General features: G+C 35.7%; 1 protein-coding gene across 1 annotated transcript in view; it reads left to right on the plus strand.

The window, feature by feature from the left end:
• The window catches only part of AXDND1 (axonemal dynein light chain domain containing 1), a 72,574-nt gene that overhangs the window by 5,265 nt on the left and 42,978 nt on the right, over positions 1-24,331 (plus strand). Inside the window, exons 5-13 of the mRNA XM_061160829.1 lie at positions 1,274-1,394; positions 2,035-2,120; positions 4,469-4,525; positions 5,920-6,022; positions 7,251-7,372; positions 11,400-11,540; positions 12,229-12,333; positions 19,628-19,748; positions 23,809-23,910. Of these exons, the coding sequence (XP_061016812.1) occupies positions 1,274-1,394; positions 2,035-2,120; positions 4,469-4,525; positions 5,920-6,022; positions 7,251-7,372; positions 11,400-11,540; positions 12,229-12,333; positions 19,628-19,748; positions 23,809-23,910 (958 nt within the window). The remainder of the gene's footprint in view (positions 1-1,273; positions 1,395-2,034; positions 2,121-4,468; positions 4,526-5,919; positions 6,023-7,250; positions 7,373-11,399; positions 11,541-12,228; positions 12,334-19,627; positions 19,749-23,808; positions 23,911-24,331) is intronic.

Here is a 24,331-nt window from a genome sequence, read left to right on the forward strand (position 1 = left end):
TATGCCAGTGGACCATGACTTTAATTATTAACATTTAATAAGTAGTTATGAGATATTTGAAGTACTTTGAAAAATTATTATCTCTGAGTGCAGCAATTATCTGACATTAAACTTTTAATGTCAAATGACATCTAAGTAGGAATTTTTAGAAATGTGGAGATCTGTAGTATGGTAAGACAGGATAGTGGCCTCTCTGAAATGTCTGTACCCTGTGTGAAAGGTATGTACCCTGTGGATACATACCTTACATGGCAAAGGTTGCCCTGATTTGGCATTGGCAAGAGACAAGAGGAGAGTGACTATAAAATTAATATGTGTTAGTGACAGATATTGAGGACAAAGGATGGGACAGAATCAATTATGGATGCTGAGATTTTTGATGAGTAGAGTGGTGGTTAGAACTAGTGATTACAGAAGGATGAAAAGTTAGAATGGGGGAGAATTATTTAGTTGTATCTAGACGTAAGTATGATAAGGTGAGATCTGATAGCATAGCCAAGGGAGGAAGTGTAGGGAAAGCACAGAGGAATGTGGATAGGATGTTGTGGAAAATTTACATTTGGTAGGCAGGAGGTCACAGAGATGTCCAAGAATGAGTGGGTTGGATGAAAGAACCAAGGGAGTCCAGTCACACAGAGGGCAGGAGAGAGGAGAGTGTTTTTAGAATGTGAGGTGATCAACCCTGGAAAATACCCAGGAGAACAGTGGAAGATGAGAACTGGTGACTTAACTGTAGAAAGTCATCCTCAGCTTTCTGGAGAATGATTTCAGCAGAGAGATGGGAATGAAATCAGATTTGCAGGGAGATTTTAAGAAGTCTAATGTTGAGCAGAAAGTACGAGGTAGATCAAGGTAACTTGACGGCAATGCACAGTCAAAGGATGATTTTTAGAAGAGGAAATGACCTGACTTATAGGCCGGAGGGAATATTTCAGGAGAAAAGGAAATACACAGAAATTATAATTGATGGAATGAGATCCCCAAGAATGTGGGCAAACATGAAATGAAGGGCTGAAGTGGAGGAAGTAATCCTGGGGAATATAATACATCTTAACCTGAGGCTGAAGGAAAGGAGAAGGAAATTTGAGATGGAGAAAAGGAACAATGTGGGGGAAAACCCTAATGCCTCAGCCTTCTAAGTAAAGTATGAGGTAAGGAGACCAGTTTTGTGTCCCTTTTTACCCACTAGAAGGAGGTATGTGGGCATTACCCACTTTTATCCAATAGCCAAACAAAAAACTTATTTTGTAAATTTTTATTTTTTTAATCTTAGGGATATTTCTTTTCTGTACGATGTGAAATATGTTAAAGGAGAGACGAGGGAGAGTGCAGTTTGTCCCCCACTAGCGGACCGCGCACTGCAGTCACGTGATGGAGTCATTGTACCTCATAAGGTAAATAAAGTGTTTGACAACTTCCTCTCCCTCTCTCTACTTAAAAAAAAAAAATCCTCAGAATATAAAGCCATGTCAAACTCTAATGGCCTGCATTGTTTAGGCTTTCTAATTTTTTCATGGAGCTTTCTAATTTTTTCTAGGAAAGGGAATTTACTAGGAGAAGATCAAGTAGATTTAAGCAGTTTTCCAAACTACAGCTATTTAATCTTGAAAATACGGTATAGGAGCCTAGATTTTTTTTTTTTTTAAGAAACCTACAGTTTAAAGTTGTAGAGTACTTGAAAGTAACACAACATCATAAATCAGCTATATTTCAATTTAAGAAAAAGCAGAAAAAAAAAAGTTGTCGAATTCTTATTTTTGTCAGGTTGCTAAGGAAAATTTTAAATAGCTCTTGAATTTTCAAGTCAATAGATTTCTTTGTTATCTAATACTGAAACCAAGATTGTTCTTTAATTCATGGTTAATTTTTTAACCTGTTTTCTGCTAAAAGTTTATTATTCCTTGCCATGACCCATATTACTAAGTGTTGTTATTTCTGTAATCAAAATCTCTTAATAAATAGTGTCCTTTTGGGATAGGAATTAGGATTTATATGACTCATCTAATGTTTTTATTCTTGTTCTTTTTTTTTAAGCCAAAGAAACTAACAGATACATTGATTCCTGAAGAATTTCATATTGTGTCAAATACAGGAGTTTCAGGTTTAGAGTGTTTTGATGAGTAAGTACTGGGATATATACTGAATATCTGACAAGTTGAGCTGCTTCCTTACTTCCCAGACACAGAGGAACCTGAGCAATTCACTCATGTTCCTAGGCGGTTGTTTGGTCGCTAAGTTGTATCTTACTCTTTTGTGACCCCATGAACTGTAGCCTGCCAGGCTCCTCTGTCCATGGGATTTCCCAGGCAAGAGTACTGGAGTGGGTTGCCATTTTCTTCTCCAAGGGATCTTCTCAACCCAGGGATCAAACCTGTGTCTCCTGCATTTGGCGGGCAGATTCTCTACCACTGAACCCCAGGGAAGCCTTTTCCTAGTCAATATTTACAATGAAATGAGTAAACGTTTGGCTTACCATGCTAATAAAATTTAAGGAAGGTATCAAAAACTAATGAAAAACGTCTTACTTAAAAGAGTTTGAAGCAACAAGAATTTACTGTATGGTGCAGGGAACTGTATGATTATAAAATATTCAATATCCTGTAATATCTTCAATATCTTGTAATAACCTATAATGGAAAATAATCTGAAAAAAATATATATAACTGAGTCACTTTGCTCTGCACCTAAAAGTTAACAATATTGTAAATCAGTTATATTTCAATTTTTAAAAATTTGAGATTTTCGTGATTAAATTGTTCTCTGTCTTTTTCCTGTTGTTTAATTTTGAATGAAAAAAATTAGATCTTTGTTCTGAATGCTTGCTTCCTTTTTAGGAATGGTTTTGAGCAATGACAAAGGAAAGCAGCCCTATAAGTTGAAACCTCATAATGCACGCTCTAGGGCTTAACTCCAGACTTCAGACTAGTCATTTCCAGTTTTCTTTGATTCGCACTTTATGAGGTTGAAAATGGTTTTATTTTCTGAAACAACACTTGAATGTTTCATAATTTGAAAAACTAGAACTTTGGACTAGTTTTTATAGTAAAATATTCAGAAGCTGTCATTCGTTTCACCTTATCCAGTACATATGTTATATGGCGTTTCCTTATAATGTTGGGTTTCAGAACAGTATTTTGCCAAAGGGAACTAAATGCAACTCATTTTGGGGGGTGACTTTTAATTTTTTATATAATTTTAAAGTTATAAAAATGTTACAAAAATAAGACAAGGAACTCCCATGTACTCTCTCCTGACTCACTGAGTAATTACATTTTGCCTCATTTGCTTTAATACACACACACACACACACACACACACACACACTCTCTTAAACTATTCAAGAGTGAGGTGGAGGCCCTCATGACCATTTGCCACCAAATACTTCAGTGTGTGTTTGCTTACAACGCACTAGTTATAGATCCTGTTGATAATTTTTTTAGCTCCATCATTCTTGTATGTACTAGTTGCTGTTTTACAATATAGACTCATAGATTTCTCCATTTTTTTGGCGAGTCATATTTCTTTGTTATCATTGATGTTCAAGTTTTTCCTGGGTTTGCTAATGCCAACTCCTTTGAGCTGGCTCTTGTGTTCTTTAAGCCTGTGCCCATCATTCTTTGAATGTTCTCTTATTCTCAGGCTCAATAAGATTTTCAGGTTCATCTTGGATTTCCCAACTCCAACTCTGAAATGAGCTATGAGTCACTTCTTCAAGAAGAACTGTTTTCCTTTTAGTGGAGAAGAGTTCTCAGAAACCAAGATCTGGAAGCTAGGTGTACTCATTGCTCCCAGGGTATCATTGCTTCTAGTCCCTCTCACACACTCACTTTTGAAACTATTTTGAACCTTTATAGTCCCTGAATATTTTTCATGAATCTAAATTCTGAAAATGGACCTTATTAGCCAACTGTGTTCCAGTTGTGGGCAGAAACAAAGTAAATGTTTTTCAACTGGAGGAAGAAAAAGGATACATAAATAGTAATGAATTTGAAGAGTTACCATGTGGTTCTCATTGTGATATCCACTTAGGTATAGGCACATACTTCCAGGCGACAAATGTGTATGTTGGGCATCAGGAAAACTGGGTTTGGTTTCATCTCTGCTTCTTATTAATTTTTTAACCTGTTTAGTCACTTAACTTTGTTGACTTTGGTGTTCTTTGAACATTCTTCCACCTTTGATAGATCATTTTTTTTTAATGAATCAAAGAAATTTTTGTATTGTGATACATTGGAAAATGTGATTAAAGCTCTTTTACTTAAATGTTTTAAATCTAAGTATCATTATGTCTGTGTCTGTAGATGTCTAGGGCCATTTAAGTATGATCTTGTGTGTAAAACAATGGACCTTTCTGATTGTCTCCAGGCTTCTTAATTCTGTGAGATCTTAAGTTTTTCATGTTTTGTTATGTGATAAATAGGCCAAATGGTTTTCTTACAATAGCGTTTACCTGTCTTATTTATTGCAGCAAATATACTACTCTCCTCACAGACAGCGAAAATAGGCTATTGCTCTTCCCATCCATGTAAGTACAGTTTGTTTTGAGAATGTTTCTAAGAAAGAATAACTATATATATATATTTTTCCTTTTTACTGGTAGTTTATTACACAAAAATAATAAAATTACCATAGAAACCCAAGACAATGTTTGCCTACATTTCTATCATTTAATCAATGCTTTCTTTGTCCAACTGCATATTGATTCTTTACATATTTACAATAACATTAAAGTGCTAGAAAACACTTTTTTTTAATTACCATTTTAAATGTTTTTTTTTTTATTGTCTTTAAATTTTATTGTGGGAAGAATATTTAACATGAGATCTACCCTCTTAATAAAATCATAAGGGTGAAATACAGTGTTGTTAATTATAGGCACAGTGTTACACAGCAAAACTCTAGAACCTTGCATTATTGAAATATTATGCCCTTGATTAGCAGCTTCTCATTTCCTTCTCCCCACAGCCCTTGCAGACCACTATTAAACTCTCTGATTCTATGAGTTTGACCATTTTAGGTACCTCACGTAAATGAAATCAAGCAGTGCTTGTTCTTCTGTGACTGGCTTATTTCACTTAGCATAATATCCTCTTGGTACATTCATGTTGCTGCATAGTGCAGAATTCTCTTTTTTTTTTTAAGGTTGAATAATATTTCTGTGTGAGTGTACATACTTCTTTATCCATTCACTCATCGATGAATGTTTAGGTTGTTTCCCCGTCTTGGCTATTGTGAATAGAGCTGCAGTGCACACGGGAGTGCTAATCCCTCTCCAAGATCCTTTTTTTTGGGGGTCGGGGTCCACGCTATGCAGCAGGCAGGATCTGAGCTCCTTCACTGGGAATCAAACCTGTGCCCTGTGCAGTGGAACTGTGGATTCACTGGACCACCAGGAAGTCCATCTCTTTGAGATCTGGTTTCAAGTCTTTTAAGTGGGATTACTGAATATATATAAAATACCTTTATATTCTACATTTAACTATTAGCGTTTCTCCATTTTGTTATAGGCTTTTTTCCCTTATCTATCCTTTGTCCATTTTCTTTTTGATTGTGAAGTATCTGGTATTAACACCTTGTTAGCCAATATTAACAACAGGATGTTTATCACTCCACATTTTTCTGTGTAACAGTCTTACACAATAGGTATATAAAATTTTTTTTGAGGGAGGAGAACAGAACATTATTTTCTTTTATGAAAAAGAAGATCATGCTATTTGTACTTTTTTGGTTTTTATTTTGTTTTTGTGTTTTGTTTTACTATATTATTGATATCTCACAAGATTAGTACATACAGGTATAATGCTTTAAAATGCCATTAATGTTCCATAGTACGTACATTTTCTTTATACATATTATGTTCCTTTTGAGCATGACCTATTGTAACATTAATTATAAAAATCTGCCATCTTAATCTTTTAGGAAACCTAATAAGAGAATAGAAGTGGTCCAGCTGAATGATGTGATGGACACTATGCTGGAGAGGGCTGGTGTGGAAAATCAGGAGTATACAGGGCCAACCAAGGTAACTGCAAACATCAGTGAAAACTAGTGGTTAAGAGTATGTGCTGTGGAGGTAAGATGCCTGGGTTGAAATCCTGACCCTGCCGTTTATTAGCTGGTGACCTTGAGCAGGTCATTTAATGTATTTGTGCCTTGATTTCCTCATCTGTGTATTACAGATAATACTGTTTACCTCATAAGGTTGTTGTGGAGATTAAAGACATAATGCATGTAAAGTGCTTAGGACAATGCTTGACATGTGGCAAACACTGTATAATTTTTTATTATTGTTATTGTATTTAATCAAATATAAGGCACCATTGATTATAAAACTGTTATTTTATGTACCACTAAAAAACACTGCCAATTAAACCACGCTTTCTTACCACTTGTAGTTTTTTATTTTGCACCTAATGAAAGAGTTTTTTCAGTCTTACATAGTGAGATTTTTTTTTTCTTTATGGGGCTGTTTCTCTTTTGTAAAGTTTTATTTTTATAGAATTTGAAATTTATAGACAAGTTCTGTATAAGGCACTCCTATGTAATCTTTACCCAGATTCATTAATTGTTTACATTGTGCCCTGTTTGCTTTATCATTCTTTCTCTTTCTGTATACATCCTCTATGTGTATGGGTTTTTTCCTGAACCATTTTAGAGTAGGCTGGCAATTTCATGAATCTTTATCACCAAACATTTTGGGGTATGTTTCCTATGAATAAGGACATTCTCTTACATATCTATAATATAGTTATCAAAATCAGGAAATTTAATGTTGATATGATAATATTATGTAATATAGTTCATTTTCAAGTTTCAAATTTTATTAACTATATCTGTAATGGCTTTTATAGCTATTTCCCTTTCTATTTCAGAATCCCGGGTCACACAGTACTTTTAGTTGTTATGTTCCTGAAACTGTTCTTTGGTTTTCTTAACTTTGATATCTACAGAATGTTCCTCAATTTTGGTTTGTCTGATGTGCAACTATTCAATTCAGGCTTTGTATTTTTGGCAGGTATAACATAGTCGTAATATTGTGACTTTCTCAGTGCATCATATAAAGAGGTACATGATTAGACAGTTTATTAATGTATCATTTTTATATATATTTATAAAGAAAAATGTAAGTGAACAAATTAATCTAGGTATTTCAAAAACTTACACTAAAACTTCAGAGTGCTTACCCCCTAAGATGTCTTTTACTGGCAAGACTATAATAAATATTGATTATCTTACTTATCTTTTGCCAGATGCACAAACTGCTTCATATACTGAAGAAGGAACAGACCATTTATAACACAGTATTTCATGAACTGATTCGACAAGTCAGTGTGGACTGTGCAGATAGAGGAGAACTACTGTCTAAAATCAGGTTCGAGCTGTTACTGGAGTATCCAAGTTTCCTCTTGAATTTTGTATTAGAATTATATTTATATCTGTTTTTCAGAAAATCACAAAAATATACATCTCTATTCTATTGATAATAAGGGACCCAAGTGTATTTCTATTCTACTTTATATAGTAAAAGTATATCATCTGAGAACTTCCTTAAGCTGATTTCTGTTGGGATGTTTGACACCCTCTTCTTTTATGATAAATTGAAATGCTGTGTGAAAAAGTGGAAAAAGATAGATTCTGAAGACAGACCAGTCTGGTTTTAAATCATCATCTAGGTGTATGACTTTGGTAAAAATCTATACCTTAGTTTTCTTATCTGTAAATGAAGACAATAGCTATGTGAAAATTTTCATTTGTCTGTTTATTCACTTGTAAATGATATTTACTGAGTGTCTACTATGGGTCAAGCATTAAAATGCTTCATAGAATTGTGGTGAGGTTTAAATAAGAGCACAGAAGTAGGTGCTCAAAATGAATGATTATTATAGATTATGATTATAAATACTATTAGTACTATAATTCTTCTTCTTATGACTATGGTACTTTGCAAAAACTGAAAGGAATAGTAGAATACTGGGTTCTGATTACATATCTGCAGCTTACTTGCCATGGAACCATAGGCAAATGATTAGATCTCTCTGATTATCTGTATCTCCTGAATGGGAATTAACAGTATACGTTTGCCCTATTTGTCCACTGTCTGATTTGTGGAAACAGAGTGTGCCTATCTGACAGTACTCATTAACTAGAAACAAAGCCATTAATAGGAGACTGATTAAGATTAGAATACCAAGGAGTAAGTTGTTGGAACACCATCAAGAGCTGCAGAATGCCAAATTAGAATGAGGATAGGGAAAAATAAAGGCTGAGTTGTCACTCTAAGAACAAAGTCAGGAAGGACAGATGAGGAATCAATTGGAGAGGAACTAGATGACTGTGTGTCCAAAGTTTCCTTTAGTGAGAAATTGATATGAGTGGAACTCTTCCAGCTGATTTTCGGAGTTAGCTTTTACAGGCCAAAATAGGGTGGGGCCCTGTTCCAGAAAGTCTAGACAGAAAGAGATAGGGAAATCAAAGCCAGAATTCTTTAACAAAAATTGAGTCAGACACTAGGGAGACAAAAATACTAACTTCAAAGTGCTAGCAACAGGATCAGAATAGGGCTTCAGATGGGCTTCCCTGCTGGCTCAGATGGTAAAGAATCCTGCAGTGGGAGACCTGGGTTCAGTCCCTGGGTTGGGACAATCCCTGGAGAAGAGAATGGCAACCCGCTCCAGTATTCTTGCCTGGAGAATCCTCATGGACAGAGGAGCCTGGTGGGCAACAGTCCTTGGGGTTGCAAAGAGTTGGACATGCTGAGTGACTAAACAGCACACAGGGCTGAAGCCTAGAGAATTTAGAATAAGGTAGAGTTGGAGTTAATACAAAGTAGGTGGGGATAAACAATGAGGTTTCAGGATGATTGCTGGAAGCATTCATGATATGTTTGTGGAATAGTGAAACAATTTGTCCATTCAGTGTAATCTACTGTCCACTGTTTTGTTGTGGTAGGAGTTTTTTTGCAGAGCTAGGGCTCACCTTTGATGAGGAAGACATCTGTTGTCCTCAGGCTGGTATCTTACAGAGTCCTCCCTGTTTCAACAAGATTTTGTAAGGATCCAATAGATAGCCCAGCAAATCGTGACACCAGTATTTCGAATGCCCCAGAAATACTCTCTGTCAGCCCCTAGCTGTTTGCTTGTCTGTTTGTTTGTCACTAGCTTTCTGCTTTATGTCTTTCTGATCAGCTTGTGTGTGTGCCTGCTTTTCATGCAACTGTCTCCCAGGCCTGTTGCTGTAGAGGGAGGGTGTCATATGAAACAGAGGTTCATAATAGCTATTTTTTATAAGGGGAAGAATAACTGACAGATTGGTTATAAGCTGAGTAAGACTCACAGAAATAGGGCTACCACAGTAATTATTTTTGGTTGACATTATGTTTATCTTTGGATGCAGGCCCCTGACTTTTTTTCTGGTTGTTATTTTTTCCAATATTTTATGGGAATTTTCAAAACACATAAAAATGGAAAGAATTTTACTGTGAGCACACATACATCTAGATTCTGCCATTAATTTCCTTTTCTTGCTTTATCGCTTATCTGTCTATCTAGCCATCCTGGTATTTATCCACCAATTTTGTGTACTTAAAAGTAAAAGGCAGACATCAGTGTACTTCCCTTAGATACTTCAGCATGTATATCATGAATCAGTTCATTATTTATTTGCCATTTTGTTTCTTCTGAGTCTCATTCATGATGGTTTAATTGCATGAGTGTTTTCCAGTCTTTGCTTGTGTGACTAATGATTTAGCTAATCTTAACCATGAAATCCTCAGGGTATAAATGATGGATGCTTCCTGAAGAAATGATTTGCATTTTTTCTCTTCTGGAATCCTGGCTTCTTCCTACACCCAGGTTGCCCACTTTGAAGAAAGCCCAAGGCTTAGTCTCTGGGACCCAACATTAGCACTTTTACTGGGCCACCTCTAATCTTGAGTTTTCCTAGTGAATAATTTTTACTGGTTACCATTTCCCACTCCATTGTTCGCTTACTGTATTTAGTTTGTTGCTGCTGTTGTTGTTTTTTTTCCCACCTCTAGAGGCTTGTGTTTCTTTCTGCAAGCCAAGTAATACGTCAGAAAGTATGCTTTATCATGGATATAATTGTGTGTGTGTTTTGTAACTAATTAATTTATTTTAATTGGAGGCTAATTACTTTACAATATTGTGATGGCCTCTGCTGTACATCAGCATGAATCAGCCACGGGCACACATGTAACCCCTCCTTCCTGAACCCTTCTCCCCCTCCCTCCTCACCCCGTCCCTCCAGATTGTCTCAGAGCACCGGCTTTGGGTCCCCTGTGTCATACATCAAACCCTCACTGGCTGTCTATTTTACATATGGTAATGTATATGTTTCAATGCTATTCTCTCAAATCATCCCATCCTCTCCTCCTCCTACTGTGTCCAAAAGTCTGTTCTTTATGTCTGCATCTCCTTTTCTGCCCTGCACGTAGGATTGTTGGTACTGTCTTTCAGATTCCATATGTATATATTAATATATGGTATTTGTCTTTCTCTTTCCAACTTACTTCACTCTGTATAATAGGCTCTAGGTTTATCCTATAGTTGTGTTTTAATGGAAAAGCCCTTCAGAGTATGTTGTTCCTATATTGCCATGAGGGAAAACCCTAAAGAAAGTGTTTTAAAAATTGATGCTTCCTGATGAATGAGCTGCACACTGGGCTGATGAACTCCCTGTCCCTTTAAGTGTTTAAGCAAGGGCTGGATAATTCTTTTTGTCAGTGGGTGAGAGATTCAGCTAAATGATTATTCCAACTCAAAGATATTATAATCCTAGGGTCTCAGTTGTTAGAATATAATACCTAGATCACTTTTAAAATAAATGAAGACTTCTCAGTTATGGTATTCATAGTTTATCATCTAGAATCATTTCCAAATACTTTGTTTGATGCTGTTCAGAAGCAAGAGAAATTACTTATTGTACTTAGGGATTTACAGTTGGTGTCCTTTAACATTTCGGTCAATTTGAGAAAAGTGGTTTTATTCATGAATTTAACTATTTATAAATAAAGTCCCACTGTATTCAAGATACTGTCAGATGTTGTATATATATGTAAGACATAGTTTTTATCTTCATAGAGTTTCTGAATTAAAAGAAGAAATAAAAGAAGTTGTTATTTTGTTTTACATCTTAGCCATTACGTTCCAAATAATTATGACTCTGGTTAAAATTCTCCACAGTTCATTCACTGGCATTCAAAATTCATTCATGAGCATGGCAAGAATTCGCAGCCTAGGTCTTTTTCTAGCTTGTTCTTCGCGCATAGCTTTTATGAGTGTCTGTTCACTATTTCTTTCCTTAGAATTACTTTTCTCTCTCACGTATTTTCTGGCTCCTTTTCCTTTCTGCCTGATGTCTTGTTTTCCTTTTTCTCATAGAGAGCGGTATGTACAAATGCTTGACCAAATTGCCCGGCAGATGATTGACTTTTACAAAGACATGGTAACTCAGCGAGTGATGGACCAGCACATTTTAGAAGAATTGTACAATTTTAAGAATGTTATTGAGGAACTGACCAGGTGAAAACTGTGCTTATCAAAGCCCTGTCTCTAAAGAGAGTAAAAGATACTTAGGGAAAGTAGAATGATTAAAGGACTCTCTTATTCTCATTTCATTTTTTGCAAGAGAACAGAAAGGCCTAGATAGAGATGTAGAGACATGAGTTACATAGGTTAACACAAAACTAGGGCTCTGTGTATATTTAATAGGGAAAAGACTCTTGTTCTTCCTTCCAAAATAGAGGTGCTTTTCTTAATCTGGTTTACAGAGCAGTGCCATGATTATGGATTTAAGGTACAAATCCCGAAGAGAATAAGCAGTGTGTATAATAACTATCACATTTTGTGATTGGCTAACCTTGTGGCAAGATGTTAGTGGCAGGAATGAAGACAATAGAATAGACATGCCAGAGGGTAGGATAGAGCAGCCTTAAGGCCTTGGCTGCCAGCATCTGCCTTCACTCCATTCTAGAGAGCTCTCCACATCTTCTTTCTGCCTGTTCTAGCCAGTCTGATTCCATTGCTAAACCTGGTTAGAGTTCACCTGAATGAACACTAGATTTCTTGCCTGGGTTTATAGGGTAGAAAAACTGGGCAGAGATATATGCATGATAACTGAGAAGATTCCTGAGTATAAATCTGATTTCCAAGGCAGAAACTTTTTCAAAATCTTCAGCTATGACTATAAAATTGGCTTGCTCTATTTCAGGGAACTGTGTCTGGTTCGGGCACATGATACAAAATTAACAAAGGAAGCAGAGAAGGCCCATAGAGATTTGGCACAAGCTGTTTTAGATGCTGAAAAGAATTCCAGGTGAGTTACCAAATGTTAGCCATTATGTCATATTTGCTTCACATCTTCTTTCAAGAAATAAAATTTTTAGAAGAATTTGAAGTTTTTGTAAATTATAGCAGTTCCTGAAGGAGTTAATATACATAAAGCTCTTTGTACATATTAACTCTTCCACACACTGTTGTAATACACATCTTGTGTCTCCTTGTATGAAAGTTTTCCAAGGGTGTAAAACCTAGAAGTGGAATTACTGGGTCATGGCATATTCTAGCCTTGTCTTGCTAGATGTTACCAAATACTCCCCAAAGTAGTTGTAACGATGTATCCTCTAATCAGTGTATGAGATTTCCCTTTTGCCCATATCTTTTATAGTCTTACAAATATGAAAATGTATCTGGTTTTTGTTTGCATTTTCCAAGTTAGTAGTTAGTAAACGTGAGTCTAGTTCTCTTTTAGATGTTAGTGACTCTACTGAGGTCCTAATGTTACTCTATTTCAGGGACTTAGCCGACTTTTTCTATAAAGGGCCAGATGGGGAGATACGGTTTCTAATACAACTCTGGCTTTGTGAATGTGTGCCACTGTAGTGCAAAAGCAGCCAAGGACAATACCAGAACATCACAGTGTTCCAGTAAAATTTTGTTTACTGACACTGAAATCTGAATTTATAACATTTCCATTTACTACAGAATATTATTCTCCAATTGTTTTTTAACCACTGAAAACTATTAAAAAGTAAATCAAATACATAAAAAAATGTAAAAGTTAAGTTCTTAACTCATGGGCTATACTAAAACAGCAATGGGCCAGGTTTGACCCACAGGCTGTGGTTTTCTAACTTCTATTTCATTTTCTGTTTGAGTTCTGATTACTAGGAAGCTCTTGGGTATGTATCAAAAGATACATCTGATTGCATTTTAATTTTTTATTTAGTTGATTTAAAATATTATTGTATTATCATAGAAACAGTACATGTGCCTTTTAAGAAAATTAATAAATACAATCAAAAATAAATTTTAAAAAAATCACAATTTCACTCCCTATAGATTATTACCGTAAATACCTTAATGTATATTCTTATGGATCTTTTTTCTATGTACATGTGTGTACGTGCATTTTTTAAACCAAAATTGTTTTGTACATACTGTTAGCCTGTTTTTTCAGTCAATAATCCATGCCTGTTTCAGCAAATTTTTACCTCATAAATTGCCCAATTCTTTTTTTTTTAACTTTATTTATTCGGCTGCACTGTGTGGCATGTGGGATCTTAGTTCCCTGAGTAGGGATTGAACTTGGGACTCCTGCATTTAAAGCATGAATCTTAACCTCTGGACCACCAGAAAAGTCCCAACCCAATTCTTATTTGAATGTTCCTAATTATTCCCAAAATGAATTTTACATTGAGTTGTCCAAACCAGTACCCAATCTAGTACCATCCATTGTATCTTATTCTATGTGCCTTTTAATCCAGCATTATCTTTTGCTTTTTTTTTAACATGTTAAAGAGTGACCATATTTTCTAAATGTCAAGAAAAACACAAATTTATACAAAATATAAATTTAAAAATAGCTTTCTGACTTGTATTCTGTTTTATCACTTGCTAGAATGAGAGGGGTATCTTGATCATTTTTTGTCCACTGAATGTACTACTGTTTTCTGTAGCTGAGTCATCCTTGTTATCTTAGTAAATAACTACCTTATACTCTGTCTTTTATCCTCTTATCTCTGATATTACCTCTCCATCCTCTTTCTGAGATGATGACCTTGCTTTCTAAAAAATAGAAGCAAATTGAAGAGAGAACTCAGTTCTCTCTACATCTCCCCACCCCCCTACATCTGTGCTCATAATTCCTTCTCTCACTGTGGATAAACTGTCTCCTTTCTAAGGTCAGTCTCTCCATTTATGTCCTGTTACATCCGCTCTTACCTACTCTTGATATTTTCAGCAAATATTCCCTCTTTCTCCTGTATCATTAGTATTTCCCTCTACTTGATCAGTCACACCAGTATACAAATATGCTGCAATTGCTCTTATCTTAAAAACAATAATAACAAAAGAAAAACCCTCTTCCTCAGACCCAAAAACCATACCTAAAAACTTCCAAGTCCCAAAAGACGACAAATCCCCTTCTAGCTGTGGCTCCATTTCTCTGTTCCCCTTACAACAGACTTCCTCAAAAGGTTGTCATACTTCTTTTCTCCACTTTCTGTCTTCCCATTATCACTTGAACCCACACCAATCAGGCTTTCAACCGTACCATTCCACCTGACAATTGTACTTGTTAGAGTCACCAGTGACTTCCATATTATTATATCCAAAAGCCCATTCTCAATTCTCATTTAGCTTGACTCACCAGCAGCATTTGTCATAACTGACCAGTTGCTTTTACTTAAAACAATGTCTTTTAGTATATTATGCTGTCCTAGTTTTCCTACTACTTTACTCTTGGCTCCTTCTTATTGATATCCCTTACAGGTTCCTTTCATCTCGCCAATTTCTATTTATTTATTTATTTAATTGAAGTGGCCACCTGATACAAAGAGCTGACTCATTTGAAAAGACCCTGATGCTGGTAAAGATTAAGGGCAGGAGGAGAAGGGGACGACAGAGGATGAGATGGTTGGATGGCATCACTGACTCGATGGACATGAGTTTGAGCAAGCTCTGGGAGTTGGTGATGGACAGGGAGGCCTGGTGTGCTGCAGTTCATGGGGTCGCAAAGAGTCGGACACGACTGAGCGACTGAACTGAACTGAATTGAAGTATACTTGATTTACAGTATTGTGTTAGTTTCTGGTGCAGAGCAAAGTGATTCGGTTTTGTGTGTGTGTGTGTGTGTGTGTGTGTGTGTATCAGTTCAGTTAAGCTCAGTTGCTCAGTTGTGTCTGACTCTTTGTGACCTCATGAACCTCAGCATGCCAGGCCTCCCTGTCCATCACCAACTCCCAGAGTCTCCCCAAACCCATGTCCATCGAGTCAGTGATGCCATCCAACCATCCATCCTCTGTCGTCCCCTTCTCCTCCTGCCCTTAATCTTTACCAGCATCAAGGTCTTTTCAAATGAGTCAGCTCTTCGCATCAGGTGGCCAAAGTATTGGAGTTTCAGCTTCAACATCAGTCCTTCCAGTGAACACCCAGGACTGATCTCCTTTAGGATGGACTGGTTGGATCTCCTTGCAGTCCAGGGGACTCTCAAGAGTCTTCTCCAACACCAAAATTCAAAAGCATCAATTCTTCAGCACTCAGTTTTCTTTATAGTCCAACTCTCACATCCATACATGACTACTGGAAAAACCATAGCCTTGACTAGACGTACCTTTGTTGGCAAAGTAATGTCTCTGCTTTTTAATATGCTGTCTAGGTTGATCATAACTTTCCTTCCAAGGAGTAAGTGTCTTTTAATTTCATGGCTGCAATCACCATCTGCAGGTATTTGGAGCCCAAAAAAATAAAGTCAGCCACTGTTTCCACTGTTTCTCCATCTATTTGCCATGAAGTGATGGGACCAGATGCCATGATCTTAGTTTTCTGAATGTTGAGCTTTAAGCCAACTTTTTCACTCTCCTCTTTTATTTTCATCAAGAGGCTCTTTAGTTCCTCTTCACTTTCTGCCATAAGGGTGGTGTCATCTGCATATCTGAGGTTATTGATATTTCTCCCAGAAATCTTGATTCCAGCTTGTGCTTCTTCCAGCCCAGCGTTTCTCATGATGCACTCTACATATAAGTTAAATAAGCAGGGTGACAATATACAGCCTTGACATACTCCTTTTCCTATTTGGAAGCAGTCTGTTGTTCCGTGTCCAGTTCTAACTGTTGCTTCCTGACCTGCATACAGGTTTCTCAAGAGGCAGGTCAGCTGGTCTGGTATTCCCATCTCTTTCAGAATTTTCCACAGTTCATTGTGATCCACACAGTCAAAGGCTTTGGCGTAGTCATTAAAGCAGAAATAGATGTTTTTCTGGAACTCTCTTGCTTTTTCGATGATCTAACAGATGTTGGCAATTTGATCTCTGGTTGCTCTACCTTTTCTAAAACCAACTTGAACATCTGGAAGTTCACAGTTCATGTATTGCTGAAGCCTGGCTTGGAGAATTTTGAGCATTACTTTACTAGCGTGTGAGATGAGTGCAATTGTGTGGTAGTTTGAGCATTCTTTGGCATTTCCTTTCTTTGGGATTGGAATGGAAACTGACCTTTTCTAGTCCTGTGGCCACTGCTGAGTTTTCCGAATTTGCTGACATGTTGAGTGCAGCACTTTCACAGCATCATCTTTTAGGATTTGAAATAGCTCAACTGGGACTCTATCGCTTCCACTAGCTTTGTGTTTATATATATATATATATATATAAGCTGGAGATAGAATATATATATATATGTACTTTTTCATATTCCTTTCCATTATGGTTTATTATAGGATATTAAACATAGTTCCCTATATAATACAGTAGGATCTTGTTTATCTGTTTTATATATAGGAGTTTGTATCTGCTAATCCCAAAGTCCCAGTTTATCCTTACTCCATTCCCTTTTCCCTTTGGTTAACCATAAGTTTGTTTTCTTTGTCTGCATCTCACCCTTTCTAAGTGTTGTCGTATTCATTCTTGGATCTTTTTCTTTCTATACTTATTTCCTAAGTGAATCTATTCAGTTTCCTGGCTTTAAATGCCATCATCAATATACGCTCAATTCACAAATTTCTATCTCCAGCTTCAACCATGTCCACAAATTTGTATCTCTAGCTTCAGTCTTCTCTTTGAATCCCAGACATGTATTCAACAGCCTTAACATTTTTGCTTAGATGCTTAACATTCCCAAACTGAATTCCTGTTCTTCCCCCTCAAATCTGCTCTTCCCACATGCTCTTCCCCTTTGAGTTAATGGCAACTCCCTCCTTCTAGTTTCTCCAGCAAAGAGTCCTGGCATTATCCTTGATCCCTTTTTTCTCTCACATCTCCATGTCTCCATTAGCAAACTCTGTCAGCTCTCCTTTCATTATATATACAGAATTATCACTACTTTAACTACTACCATCTTCATCTCTTGCCTAGGGTATTACAGTAAACTTCTAAATGGCCTTTTACTTCTACCTCTACACTTTGTGAGTCTCTTCTCCATACACCAGCCAGTGTGATCTCTTAACACTTGACTCACATGATGTCATTTCTCCATTCGAAATTCTTCAGTACCTCTATCTTACAGTAAAAGACCATTTTAAAAAAATCACAGGACTCATCCTACCAGAATTTCTCTGACTTCTACTTTATTCTAAATCTGCTTGTCTTTGTGCTGTTCTTTAAACACACTAGGGTGGCCTGTTTTAGGTCCTGGATTCCTTCTCCCCCAGACAGCTGGTATGGTTTCCTCCCTCCTTCTTTTGGACCTTTGCTCAAATGTCTTATCAATACGGTCTTTCCTGACCCCTCTATGTAAAATTGTAATACACTTCGTATTCTTAATCCCCTTTATCTGACTTATTTTTATCCACAGCACTATCACTACTTAATATAGTATGTTTTACTTTAATTTACTCATTAGCTCTTCTAAATAAACTTTATAAGGGCAAAGTTTATTTTTAGTTTTTGTTTAGTTTTGAATATTACTTGGGATATAGCAGGCACTAAACAGATACTTGTTGAATGAATTAAAAAAATAAGCTAGACCTTCTTTTGTGCTGATGTCCATTATAAAAACAAAACATCTAAAATCAAAGAGAAGGGGAAGAAAAGAGAGGGAAAAGGGCTCACCTTCTTTAAACATTGATAGTTCTGAAGTAGGATGGTTCATGTTTTGCATGTGATTAGAAATTATGGGTAATATTTTTATAATGATTATTTTGTTGGAAATTTGGAAGATACAGACACACATAAATAAGAAAATAAAGAACATTCACAATTCTTTTAGAGTTAACTACTATTTACTGTTGCAATATGGTTTTCTTTTTTCTATGTATTTTTTTAAAAATCATATAAAGCTGAATATAGACCATTATCATTTGGGTTTTCTTGTTTTATGTTTTACACAAAAATTTTTCCTATGTAGTACAGTATTAAGAACATGATCTTTAATTAGCAACAGAGTATTTTCATCAGAGAGCTACATTATGTATTTTATTTGGCCAGTCCCTTGTTGGACATTAAGGTTATTTCTGCATTTTTTTCTTTGGTTGTTATAAACAAGGGTCATTAATTTTAGTGCATAGCTAGTGCATTAATTTTAGTGTGTAGCTGTTAAGGTTATATAGCTTGTTGAATTTTTTTGTGTATATTCATCTGCATCACATCTGTGGTGATTTATTTTTTTGCAGTTTGAACAAGTCAAAGCCTCCAAATAGAAGGAGGCTTTAGGAACTGATGGTGGTGGTTAATGGCTTTCAATGAAATCAGAAGAATTTTATGTCAGTGGCTTTTTATTCTTTCAGAAAAGTTAATGTCTTTGTTGTTGTTGTTTAGTCGCTAAGTCGTGTCCAACTCTTTTGAGGCCCCATGAACTGTAACCCGCCAGGCTTCTCTATCCATGGAATTTTCCAGGCAAGAATCCTGGAGTGGGTTGCCATTTTCTTCTCTAGGGGATCTTCCCCACCTAGGGATAGAATCTGCATCGCCTACATTGGCAGGCAGATTCTTCACCACTGAGCCACCAGGGAAGTCCTAATATTCTTTACGAGGAAGTGTTTCGAAAGGTTTGTGAAAAGCTACCAATCACTTTATAATTCCTGTGTTTCTTTTTAGTCTTGGAAGGGCTTATAATTCAGTTAGAAGGAAAAGATATATTTTCGTAAACATGAAGAAAAAAGATTTAAGATAAAGGTACTTAATTAAACTTAAGCTTTTGATTGGTAGAGAATTTCTTTAAATCTTATGCTAATTATATATAATTTTAAAATATAGCTCACAATTATTGGGCTTTGTGCCTTTGTATCTTCTTAGTAAAGAATGCTAAATTCAATGAGAAAAAAAAGCTAAAAGCAGCTGTATTACTACTACATGTATTTAGAATTTTTCATTAAATGTCATGTTGTTATACCACTGGAATACCACAGTGTGAAAATTCTAGAGAATAAAGAAGAATATGATGAAAAGTGTTTAGAGCAGAGAACAATATATTAAATTTTTCCTTAAGACCTCTGTAAGATTTATACATGAAATTTGAATATTTTTTCTTCTATTTCCCTGTATATTAATGTTACTAATATATCCAGCAATTATGCCATAATTACCTTATGATGAGTTTTAAAGGAACAATTTGCCTACTTTAGAACAGTTATTTTTTTGAGATATGTATTTATGTATCTGTTCTTAATTTTTCTTTTAGAATTGTAGAAGAATATCATGACCTATATACATTACAAAGAGAAAGGATGGAGAGTGATATTAAACAGTTAATGGTGGAAAGAGATATCTGGAGCTCAGCTACATATGAATTATCTGTAAAGGTTGTTTCCTCTGAAATCAACTTCTTTTTTGGCTAGATAAGGTTTCATTTTATAATTTTCAATAATCTAGACAAAAATTTTGTTTTATTTTAAAATTTTTATTGAAGTGTACTTGATTTACAATGTTGTATTTAATTTCTGTTATACAGCAAAGTGACTCAGCTATACATATATAGACATTCTTTTTTCATCTTCTTGTCCATTATGGTTTATCACAGGATATTGAGTAGAGCTCCCTATGCTATACACTATAGGACATTATTGTTTATCCATCCTACATATAATAGTTTATGTTTGCTAATTCCAAACTCCCAGTCCTTCCCTGCCTGACTCTCTTCCTTGGCAACCACAGATCTTTTTTCTATATCTCTGAGTATATTTTTGTTTTGTAGATATGTTTATTTGTGTTTATTTTAATTCCACATGTAAGTGATATCATGTTACTTGTCTTTGCTTCTGACTCACTTAGTACTATAATCTCTGAAAGGGAAAGTGAAAGTCGCTCAGTTGTAATTCTCCAGGCCAGAATACTGGAGTGGGTAGCTATTCCCTTCTCCAGGGGATCTTCCCAACCCAGGGATCCAACCCAGGTCTCCTGCATTGCAGGCTGATTCTTTACCAGCTGAGCCACAGGGGAAACCCAAGAATACTGGAGTGTGTAGCCTGTCCCTTCTCCAGGGAATCTTCCCAACCCAGGAATCAAACTGGGGTCTCTGCATTGCAGGCGGATTCTTTACCAGCTGAGCTACCAGAGAAGCCTTTCATAATCTCTAGGTCCATCCATGTTGCTGTAAATGGCATTATTTCATTCTTTTTAATGACTAAGTAATATTTCATTATGTATATATATACACATCACATCTTCAGAAAAATTTTTGTAAATTTTTATTTATTTTTAAAAAATTAGTTTGTATTGGAATATAGTTAATTTGGAATGTTGTGTTAGTTCTGCTGTACAGCAAAGTGAATCAGCTATATGTATACATGTATCCACTCTTTTTAAAATCCTATTCCAATACAGGTCATTACAAGTTATCTGTCTTATATATATTAGTGTGTATATGCCAGTCTCAATGTCCCAATTTATCCCTCCCATCCCCTCTTTCCCCCTTGGTAACCATATTTATTTTCTATATCTGTGACTCTATTTCTATTTGTAGATTGGTTCTTTTGTACAATTATTTTTTTTTTAGATTCCACATATGAACAATGTCATAAGATACTTGTCTTTGTTTGACTTGCTTCACTTGGTATGACAATTTCTAGGTCCATTCATGTTGCTACAAATGGCATTTCATTCTTTTTAATGGCTGAGTAATATCCCAGTGGACGTATGTGTGTTTGTGTGTGTGTGTCTGTACCACATCTTCTTTATCCATTCATCTGTCATTGGACATTTAGGTTGTTTTCATGTAGACAAAATCTTTAGAAATGAAGATATATGTTTAATTGATGAATAATGCAACTATTCTATTATAAGCCTTGAAAAGAAGAAGTTATATTTTTTTCTCTTGTTTCTCCTCTATTGGGTACCTGCCTGTTGCCCAATCAAGGGCTCTTTTTTTCACCAGAACCTATGAGTATGAGCAGGTATTCTATTTCTGTTGTTTGTGAATGTGTTAAAACTTTCAACTTTAATTAGACATTAATAAACTAGGGAAAGTGGTTCTTTTTTTTTTTTTTTTTTTAATGATGTAACTGTATTACAATCACTGGATAAGTCACTTTGGTTCTATTATTTAATACTTTGGTACCCAAGATGACAACTGAATTGAAATATGGCAGCCTATAGACAATGACAAGATGCTTTAGGCAAGTATTATAGCAATGTCCCACAATACAGTATTCAGTGTTTCCTGGTTGATTGCCTAATGTCACATCTGGAAATTACAATATTAACAGAAAATTATGACCCTAAACACATTCAAAATGCTGTCCCACTTTCCTCTAGAATAGTCAGATCTCATCTATGACATGAAAGTTCTATTCTGATTCAGAACTTTAAAAGAGACATTGATATGTCCAGAGAAACAATTGTGACAGTAAATATATAAGAAACAAACCTGTAAAAGAAACAGACTCACAGATAGAATAAACTAGTGGTTACCAGTCAGGAGAGGGAAAGGGGGAGGGGCAAGGTAGGGGAAGGGAATTGAAGTATGAACTACTATGTGTAAAAAAATAAGCCATAAGGATATATTATACAGCACAAAGAATATTGTCAATATTTTATAATAACTACAAATGGAATATAACCTTTAAAAATTGTCAGTCACTATGTTGTACACCTGAAACATGTAATATTATACATCAGTTCAGTTCAGTTGCTCAACTGTGTCCGACTCTTTGTGACCCCATGGACTGCAGCACGCCAGGCCTCCCTATCCATCACCAACTCCCGGAGTTTACTCAAACTCGTGTCCATTGAGTCGGTGACGCCATCCAACCATCTCATCCTGTCGTCCCCTTCTCCTCCGGCCTTCAATCTTTCCCAGCATCAGGGTCTCAATTATACCTTAATTTAAAAGAAAAATTAAACAAATCTGGGAACTAGTATGTTCAGCAGGAGAAAAAAAAAAAAACAAGGGAGTTACCTCATCTAGAAGTATTTAAATAGTAGAGAACTAACTGACCACTGGTAAGAGATTTCTATAGAGGAATACCTTGAACTAGTGGGGCTTTGTGTTAGATCATCATGCTTGCTCCTTGGAAGAATAGGTATGACAAACCTAGACAGTGTATTAAAAAACAGAGACATCTCTTTGCCAACAAAGGTCCGTCTAGTCAAAGCAATGGTTTTTCCAGTAGTCATGTGTGGATGTGAGAGTTGGACCATAAAGAAGCCTGAGGGCCGAAGAATTGATGCTTTTGAACTGTGCTTACTGGAGAAGACTCTTGAGAGTTCCTTGAACAGCAGAGACCAAAGAGATCAAACCAAAGAGTGAATCCTAAAGGAAATCAACCCTGAATGTTCACTGAAGGACTGATGCTGAAACTGAAGCTCCAATACTTTGGCCACCTGATGTGAAAAACTGACTCTTTGGAAAAGACCCTGATGCTGGGAAAAACTGAGGGCAAAAGGAGAGCAGGGGGCGACACAGGATGAGATGGTTGGATGGCATCACTGACTCAATGGGCATGAGTTTGAGCAAACTCAGGGAGATAGTGATGGACAGAGAAGCCTGGTGTGCTGCAGTTCATGGGGTTGCAAAGTCGGACACAACTTAAGCAACTGAACAAGAACAATAGGAAATAACAGCTATAATGTCAACTCCCTGAAAATAAGGACTATGTCTCTTTTGTTCACACAGTGTCTTGAATAGTCAGTTATTCACTGAATGACTATATAAGTGATTTAGTATATCAGTGGTTCTCAAAGTATGGTCCACAGAGCCCCTTGGGGGTCCATAAGACCCTTCACGAGGTCAAAACGAGTTTCATTGTAACACTGTTGATATTTGCCTTTTTTACTCGTTCTCATATGAATGTACATTGGATTTTTCTTGAAGCTACATGGTATGGGATATTACAACAGATTGAATTCAAAAACAAATGAAAATACAGCCCTATTCTATTAAGCAAACATTAAAGAGATTTGTAAAATGTGAAACTGTATGTTCTTTTCAAGTTTTATTTTAGAAAACATAGTTATTTTTCAGAAAAAACTTAAAAATACAGTGGGTTTATTAATGTTTATGTGAATTAACAAATGTATATTTTAGATAATTTTAGTTAATTTCCAAAGCAATAAATAGCAATATATATAATCCATGTAAATAAAAGTTCTTTGGTGTTCTCAATAATTTTTATAAGTGTAAAGGAGTTTTGAGATAAAATTGTTTGAAAACCTCTGCTGTATACCATGTTCAATTTGGTTCCAGTTCAATAGTTTTAGAAAACATGGATTTGTGATTCAAATTAGTTCATGATTTAAAAAAAAAAATTGTGATCAAATTAATGATTCAATGAAAAATTGATATGTGAAACTGATTTGGGTTTAATAAATTATAATGGTTTGCTAATGTTTTAGGTTCCTAATTTTAGTAATTTCTAAAAATAGGTAATTGAAAGAAATAAAGTCCTCTTGGCTAAAAGACTTTACCTCAATGAAAAAAGCTGGAATAATTATACTAAGCATTTCATCGTACTGCTATCATCTAAGGTAAAGTTCAATTCACTTGAGTCATGGAAAAAGAGACTTCACCTATTGAGGGTGAAACTGCAATAAGCCTTTGTTAGTTTATAGACTAAATTTGAAATATAGTTTATATTTGTGCTTTATTGGGGGCAGAATGAAAAACCTAAGGAAAAGTGAATAAAGGCTCTTCTTTTAATTTGTCTTCTGATTCAAGCAATTTGAGCAATTTATTTATGTCAACACTGCAGATGTTACTTACAGAGTTATAGTGCTTAACAAAAATTTAACTATGTTCATTGAAATAATTGGATTATCGATATATTCTATGCAATTTGATGGGCAAATTCAGTGAGCGCATTAGGTTGCAAAGAAAGGAAGTGGCATTTAGTATGTTTCTAGAGTCAAATCATTTACACTAGTCATTTTGTTTAATTCTTATAACAAT

Source organism: Dama dama, chromosome 14 (assembly GCF_033118175.1).
Source record: "Dama dama isolate Ldn47 chromosome 14, ASM3311817v1, whole genome shotgun sequence".
In the NCBI taxonomy this organism is placed as follows: Eukaryota; Metazoa; Chordata; class Mammalia; order Artiodactyla; family Cervidae; genus Dama; species Dama dama.